Here is an 8376-nt window from a genome sequence, read left to right on the forward strand (position 1 = left end):
ACAGGCAGGATTATTGATTGACATAGTTGTTGTTGTAAAGATTATTTAATTAATATTAATAATACTTCGCTTCTATTTTTATTACTTGTATTCGTTCACTCAGAGTATGCGATATTTATCCTAAACAAGGCCGACTAGTCCATACTCAGTTTTTTCCTAGTTTCTGCGTTAATTTATTTGATTATCCTTTCATTTAAAATCATAATATTGTATTCTATTTTCATGCACAAATGTTCAAAAATCAATCATCAGCGCAGTTCATTTTACGCTGAGTTTTCATGTCCCTGTTTTGAAGACAAAACTTCTTCACTATGGGACGTAAAATTATATTTACCTTACTCACTTGTATGGCTGATATTAGATTACCTCTGATTATCTGAAGCCAAACATAATGGATATAAAGCAAATGAATGATGAAAAGTAACATAAAATATACATATATATAATATAAAGTTATTGCACTTTAACTAAGACTACACTTGTTGGAAATTTCAATGATACCAAGTAAATGTCATAATACTTTACGATGTAACTCCCAAGCAAGTGTGTATTCCACCATAGGGAAAAATATAGGGAATATTACAATCAAACATATGAAAACAAATTACTTACAGAGCAATATAATGCATGTTCTGAGAAAGTATGTAGGTGATATTGTGTGTGATGATGAAGCTAGTGGGCGTGCTGGTGCCTCCAGGTGGTGGCAACACTGGCGGCACCCCAACATTTCTCAGCTGTCACCAGACTCACCGGGATGATCGCTGGCCCGCGCTAAGAAAATGCAAATTCCACCCGTCTGGTGTGGCTTTAGCGAGGCTGATGCAGCATGGGCGGGTGTGTAGGCACGGCCAGGGAGAGTTCAGCCTCCAGCCGTGGCTCCTCGGGGGAAGCCACATCCTCGGCCAGGGGTGAGTCCAGCCTGATCACGGATTCACAAACATATATATCATCGATTCCCTCACCTAACCTTGATTTTTTTTTGCTGGATGAACTAGAGACGGATTCACAAACCTGTTTGATAAAGATTTCCACGTCCAACTTATCTGTGTTTGCTAAGTCAGTCAGGCCTCGTTATAACAGGGAGGTTTTCCAAAATAGCAACTTTTTGCTTAAGTTACAGTTGTTAGTAGGTCGGTGAAACTGGTAAGTCAGCTTTATCGGTAACGATGTAAATGTTGTTGGGGAGTTTCTGTAATATATGCTGGAATTAGCAATGGTAACATTAATGTTTAACCATTAAATCTTGGGAACTTATGATAGATGGTCAGTAGTATTAATTAGTGAGATTTTATTTATTTTTTACCATTTTGTTGCAAGTGAATAACAATTTTGATATTGCCAAATTTCAAGTACTTGTAAGGCAGGTTGTAGTGGTTGGGTTTCAGCCAGACAGCGTGGTGTGGCCCTCATGGCTGAAGAGGAATATGGTCCCTGCTGAATAAAAGGACATGAAAGGCAAAGATTGTGCCGTATGTTAAAGCAAAGGGTTAAAGAAAGAGTAGGTGTTTTATAGTGCACAGTCTCCCTGGTAAATGTTTGTTTTACATTAAACAGCAGAAAGAAGAGGATTATGGCCACAAGGGGATTGTATTATACACCACAGCAGTGCTTATCTAAAAAGATCTTGCCAATTCAATTCCTATTCCTATAGTTTGTTTCCTGTATTTTTCAGTTTCCATCACTCAGTCACGATGTAGTGCTGCCTACGTCTTCCTTCACCTTTGTCATTCATTTTCTGTCTGCCCTCATCTCTTCCTGTATCTTCCACCTTTCCTGTCACTGTTTATTACTCTTCTTTCCTTTTGAGGTGGCTTTACATTGAGTGACAAACCTAATGGTTACCTGTAAGCCAAGAAACCATTTACAACCAGGGGTGCACCCGGGAAGGGGGGCCACCAGGCCTGGCCCCCCCCCCTTAGCTCTCTGGATCCTTTAAAAATTTATATATATTTATTTCGATGACAGCAAAACATGAAAAACTGGCAAGTACAAACAAAGAGTGACTTGGAGGCGTTTTGTCTGCGGCCACCCTTTGCGGGATTAGGGCGTCGGGCTATAGATAGATAGATAGATAGATAGACAAACAAAGAGTAACACATGAGCCAGCAGCTGCCTGACTCTACACCTGCATGTGACCTCCCTGTAATTATTGGATTACCTGACCTCACCTCAGTACGGGAGCCCCCCCCTTAGAAAATTTCTGTGTGCACTCCTGTTTACAACACTGGGTGGTAACCATATAACCAACCCATATGTGTTCCCTGTGTGTCAGCAAGTGGGTTAGCAGAGGGTTTGTGTCCCTCCCTGTAAATCTACTAACTCAGAGTGAAACAACCACCCCTTATGGGATTATGGCATCTGGCTATAAATAGATCATCAGGTTCCTTATGCTTCACCGATGTTTGTTTTCCTCAGGCGTAATGGAAGAGACTTACTCAAGTCTACCCAAATTCATTTATGTAATGCTCAAATATTGGCTAGGGAAAGTCAGATTGTAAGGGAAGGTTAGGTTAGGTTAGGAGGAAGTACAGTACTAAAAGGTAACTGGAATGCCAACAACAATAAATTTTGGTAGATTTGAGTATGTTGGAGTAGATGTCCACCATTACAATTGAGAAACGAATTGATACTTTGGAAGGAACATGGCCACAAACACTGGGGAAGGACATTTTATGTGAAACAGTTTACCACCTCAAACATAACTAGAAAAATATGAAAGACTGTCAGGAAGAAGAAGAACTGATTCAATAAGGTGCTTCTGCTGTTGAAATCCCCTGCAAAAGTCTTGTTTCTCCTCCTGACCCTGTGTAACCCATAACATTTTGTGTCAAGTCACTTGTAGTCACCGTAAACTGTTTGGTTAGACAAACAGTTTCTTGTAAATACTGTAACTGTTACCCATAACTTCCAAAACCAATTATTTTTAAATGCAAGGGAGAAGGAACGAAAGGTCAGAAGCCTGGAAGATTGTTCCTTCCAAGAAAAAATGAAAACAAAATAACAGAGCGCCAGATTCAACTTGTGCTCATTTCAAGATGCCTGGACACACTGCATTTAAAAGACTGGAGGTCATAGGCAGTAGGAAATAAAGTCAGAGGAAGACATAGGAGAAAGGAAGAAGAATGGGATTATTGCAATCAACTTTACAATTCTCTCACTTTACCAGTGGACAGCTTTGATTTTTGAGGTGAAGGTAATAATCTTGGCCTGTATTGTACTCTCGTTGCTTAAGGAGGCTCCCAAACACCTCCTGCCTAGTGATTCATTATTGGATATTAGTGGTCAGTGTCCTCATGCACTTTAAATATGCAGAGTATGGCGGTAATGGAAGGATTTGTGTAGTAAGGTATAATAAGCCAGTTAAATGGTTCAGGAAGAGGTATTAGTGAGCTTTCTTAACCGACAAGAATACGTGCCCCGTGTGTGTGTGTTTTTTTTTTCCCCCTCCCCAAAGAAGAAAGAACCAAAGGCCAGAAGGCTGCAAGAGTATTCCCTAAAAAAATAAAAAATTAATAATAAAACCCAAATGCCAAAGTTCACCATCAACACTTATGCCAGGACGGTTGTTCAACATAATTTTGAATCCTTGTGACTGTTAGGTTTTCCCTCATATGAACCAAATCATTGACAGTTCTTTCATTTTCACTATACCCTTTGTACTCTTAACTTGGCTCAGATTTTTGTTCTTTAGTAGCATAGCTCACTGGCAGAAAAAAAACAATGCTGTGGTTCTCCATCCTTTGCACACTACTTCTTCTTGATTAGCTTCGTATTGTAGTGCCAATCTGTTGCTACATCTCAGCATTCAAGATGGGGAGATGGCAGTTTTAAGCCAAGTTAGAGGAAAAAGGGTATAGGCAGATATATTTTGTCCTTTTGCAGCTTCTTTCCCATAACTCAGTGGGAGAAAAAGACAGTGGCATTCATTCCATAGACAGTGCTCTGGCTTGACATCCATTCCATAGAACTTGTTTGTGATGAGCACCATGCTAGCATTATGTTTTTGGTACAGCTTATTAAAGATGGAGAGAGAAAATTTTTCCACCAAGTTAAAGTGAACAGAGTGCAGTTTTACTGAGTGATGAATTATTATTTTCCCCCCAGGCAAGAACTTGCCCGTGTGCGAAGAGAACGCCTTTGTGACGAGCCCCATTTATACTCTGGTGTTAATCTTATGTTTTATCTGTATATCTATAACAAGGTGCCATAATCCTGTAAGGGTTGGCCACAAACTAATCACCTCCATGTCACCCTGTCCCATGCCATTTTGCTGCCCTCCCCCCAACTTACACCCCCCTCTCTTGCATGCCCCTCTACCCATTGAAGATGGAGAGACGGCAATTTTTCACATAGTTAAAGTGAACAGAGTGTAGTTTTATGTGGTGATGATGATGATGATGATGATGATGATGATTATTGTATTTTTCCCTCAGGCAAGAACATGCCCCTACGCCAAGAGAGGATACGCTGGAAGTCTGACATGCCACTGACGGAGGGACAAGTGCGCAGCAAGAGAGATGAGTTCTGGGACACGGCGCCTGCCTTTGAGGGACGCAAGGAGATCTGGGATGCGCTCAAGGCGGCCGCACTGGCTGTGGAGGCACACGATTATGATTTGGCCCAGGCCATTGTGGACGGGGCTAATATTACACTACCCAATGGTGAGGGTGGGGGGGGAAGTGGCAGGAAGAGTTACAAGGACAAATAGTGTGTGATAGAGAGAGAGGGAGAGAGAGAGAGAGAGAGAGAGAGATGGAGATGGGGAGGAGGAGGTGGCAAGAAGAGTTACAGGGACAAGTAATACCTCAAAAAGTCTCATGACCCATACTGAGATTGAGAGGGAATACTGTACAGTATATGTGGGATGGCCTGAATACAGGTGCACCTGCTCTGGATGCAGATTTTCCCCTTGTTCTCATGGGACAATTCTCATTTTCTTGGGTTCAGGAAAAACTTGTATATACTGTCATATATAATTTTTGTTTTTTTCTCATCAGTGTCATTGTGTTATCATTCACTTATCACATCATATCATACTGAATATAATTTGTAAAGGCTCCAATGTGCTTGCATGTGTTACCCCTGGTCACCTAATGGCAGTTGTCCATGCAGCTTGATCTCTGGCAGCCTCCCTATTCAGTCCCATATCCCAGAGGTCACACTGTATGACCTTGTTCCGGGTCTTTTTTGGTTTGCCTCTCGCAGCCCCTTCACACCAGTAATGTATGTTATTGTCTTATATTGCTGTCACTAGATGATTTACTCAGCTTTGAAAGGGCATTTCATGCTGGATTCCTTGGATGGAGCCCTAATGAAGCCACTCACTATGCATGGCTGTTCTTAAATTGAAAGAAAATTGTTTTGGAGAGAAAAAAAATAGACTAACCGAATAATGTAGCTGTGTTGTAGCCTTTTATTGCTGTCAGTAGATGATTTTATCCTGCATTGTCAAGTCTTTCTAGATTGGATTCCTTCCATTCAGCCCTAATACGTCCTTTCATTATGCATGGCAGTTCCTAAATTAAAGAAATTTTGAAGTGGAGTAGAAAAAATGGTCTAAAGAGGATACCACCTAGTTTAAGGGAGTTTAGGAAGTTGTCTCAGAGAAGAAAAAAGTGGGCTAAGAAGGATGCCATGGATGCCACTCAGTTGAAAGGCATTTAACAAGTTGTCTGTCTGCAGGTGCCTTGACTGACTGCTACGACGAGCTGGGCACGAGGTACCAGCTGCCGGTGTACTGCCTGGCACTGCCCCTCAACCTCCTGCAGTCTGAACAGGAGAAGGAGGGCGTACCAGAACCAGGTAATTATCTCTGCATAGGCCTTTGGTTCCTTCTCCCTTGCATTAAAAAGAAAAAACAAAAAACTTCACTGAATATATGGCTTATTTCACACCACTCAGCCAGGGTGCAGTGAGGTCATCATCCTTGTCCACATCAGCACAACATAATACAACTCACAGCCATTCCAGTTTGTCTGTCTATCTATCCATCTGTCTATAGACAGATGCCTTAATCCCATAAGGGGTGGCCACAAACCAGCCGCCTCCATGTCGCCCTGTCCCCTGCCATATCATTGCCCACCCCCCAACTTACACCCCTCTCTCTCATATACCTCTATACTCCATTCTTCCATCTCATCCTCAGTCTTTGTTGTAACTGCACTGCATAGTAGTGGTACACATCAACATTCTCTTCTGTGCTATATATAGGAGACTGTAACAACTTTTCCTTAGCCATTTATTTTACATAGTATACTGTAGCATTATTTTTTATGCTGTTTATAGTAGGCTTTCCACCCTAGCACCTCTTCCTTAGTGATTTATTTAGCATATTTAGCCTTAACATCCATTTTATATGTTATATCAGAAATGTCAGGGCCATCTTGCCTAGTCCCGGGCTCCTACGCCCCTTATGGGTCAACATAGGATTGGATGATGGATGGATGCATTTATATTGGAGTAGAGAAGTATATGAGAGGTGGGGTTAAGTTGGGGGGGAGGCCAGCAAAATAGCAGTGGACAGGGCAACATGGAGGTGATTTGTTTGTGGCCACCCTATATAAGATTGAGGCATCTGGCTCTAGATTGATAGGCAGGTAGATAGATTATATTATTGTTATTTCATTCATTCATTCCTCATCTAATCCTTTGTTACCTTACAAGGAATGTAGGATTCCAGGGTTAGGCAGGTTGGTTCTGACATTTAAGATGAGAGTGACCAGCCTCACTCATCCCTGAGTGGCATTATGTGAGCAATAAACCCCAACCACCCCTTGAATATATATATCTACACGGGCTCAATCCGAGTGGAGTGCCTCAATTACCCACTAAACGACCAGACACATAATCTGGTTATACGGTTACCACCCAGCATAGTAAATGTGGCATTTATTTATTTATTTCAGATGGGAGTGGTGATGGGGAGGAGACAGTGCTGAAGGTCCGTCTCTCCACCACCAGCCAGGATGTCAAACTAACTGTCCTTTCCAACAACACTATTTCTCAGGCTAAGAGGAAGCTGGATGTGAGTCTATTATTTCCATTGTATCTATCTGTGTGCTTTTAACTTTAGTCTATCTGTCAGTGCCTTGGTCTTTTTGTCGATCTGTCTTTGTTCTGGTCTTTTTATCTTCTCTTTCATTGGTCATACTATTTCTCAGGCTAAAAGGAAGCTGGATTTAAGTATTATTTCCAGTTTATCTATCTGTCTGTTCCCTGATCTTTTTATGTATCTGTCTTTCTTTGGTCTGGCCTCTTTATCTGTCTGTCTCTGCTCACTGGTGCTCAGCCTCTCCACACTGCTCAGTCTTTGGCATCTCCCTTTTCAGTCCCTTATCCCTGAGGTCACGATCTATGACCTCGTCCCAGGTTTTTTCAGTCTGCCTCTCGCACCCTTACCCCTGATGTTTACACTTCTCACTTTCCACACACATTTGTTATCCTCCATCCTCTCCACATGCCCAGGACTCTCTGAATCTACTCTCCTCTGTCCTTTTCACTTGCTCAAACTATCTTCGTCTACCCTCCTCCTCTTCTCCACATGTCAAAACCATCTCAATCTACCCTCCTCCTCCTCCTCTCAATCTACCCTGTATCTTGTAGATTAATGCTCTAATTCCCCCTCGCTCCCCACCCTCCTCCTAACCGCCACATGTGCCGGCAGGTCCAAGAGGAGCTGGAAGGGGCGAGACAGCGCTGGTTTTACGGGGGCAAGCTGCTGGACGACAGGCTGGTGGTGAGTGAGTGTGGAGTGTATCACAACCACGTCATACAGGCCATCATCACACCACAGCCACTCACACCCGTCGATAGCTGAGAGGGCCTGGACGGTGGGGTGGCAGTGGAGGGGGGTGGAGATGCGTTGTAGAGGGGTGGGTGTATTGGAGAGGGTTTAAAATGTGAGAAATTTTGGCACTGTTTTTGTTACACCACAGCCACTACACCTATTGGTACCGAAGCTAAGAGGGCATGGGAGGTGGTGGTGGAGGGGGGTTGAGATGTGTTGGAGAGGATTTGAGATGTGTAGAAGATTTGAGATGTGTTGGAGAGGATTTGAGATGTGTAGGAGAGGATTTGAGATGTGTTGGTAAGGATTTGATGCGTGTTGGAGAGGATTTGAGATGTGTTGGAGAGGATTTGAGATATGTTGGAGAGGATTTGAGATATGTTTGAGAGGATTTGATGTGTGTTGGAGAGGATTTGATATGTGTTGGAGATCAGTGGTGTGGTGGAGTGATGATAGCAAAGTTAATTAAGTAGTGATAGAGATGTGATAGTGTGGTGTGGTATCATTTCAAACAGGTGTAATGTTAGAGTGGAATTTAAACCTCTGCACCCAGGGATGTTTTCTTTATTGTATTCTTGTTGTTTCCTGAC

The 8376-nt window shown here is 42.5% G+C and overlaps 1 protein-coding gene across 2 annotated transcripts; it reads left to right on the forward strand.

Annotated features, from left to right (window-relative positions):
* Positions 1 to 747: 747 nt before the first annotated feature.
* On the forward strand, positions 748 to 7845 carry LOC145395504 (ubiquitin domain-containing protein 2). Of its 2 annotated transcripts, none has more exons than XM_080269113.1 (5): positions 748 to 908; positions 4434 to 4661; positions 5683 to 5802; positions 6906 to 7024; positions 7664 to 7845. In XM_080269113.1, exons 1-5 carry the CDS (start codon positions 827 to 829, stop codon positions 7814 to 7816), a joined length of 702 nt encoding a protein of 233 aa, XP_080125239.1. In that variant the 5' UTR covers positions 748 to 826; the 3' UTR covers positions 7817 to 7845. The 2 variants fall into 2 exon arrangements, with proteins under 2 accessions (XP_080125239.1, XP_080125242.1); XM_080269116.1 differs by having other exon boundaries at positions 775 to 912; positions 4439 to 4661.
* Positions 7846 to 8376: the final 531 nt, after the last annotated feature.

The sequence above is a fragment of the Coenobita brevimanus genome, chromosome 4, assembly GCF_032717465.1.
Source record: "Coenobita brevimanus isolate Jiangsu-jjx chromosome 4, ASM3271746v2, whole genome shotgun sequence".
NCBI lineage: Eukaryota > Metazoa > Arthropoda > Malacostraca > Decapoda > Coenobitidae > Coenobita > Coenobita brevimanus.

Excerpts from the sequence above, each read along its gene's own strand:
- LOC145395504 (XM_080269113.1), top strand. The coding sequence starts at position 827 with ATGGGCGGGTGTGTAGGCACGGCCAGGGAGAGTTCAGCCTCCAGCCGT. Across the intron at positions 5,803-6,905 it reads GGAGGGCGTACCAGAACCAG|ATGGGAGTGGTGATGGGGAG; the intron begins GTAATTATCTCT and ends TATTTATTTCAG. Across the intron at positions 7,025-7,663 it reads AGGCTAAGAGGAAGCTGGAT|GTCCAAGAGGAGCTGGAAGG; the intron begins GTGAGTCTATTA and ends ATGTGCCGGCAG.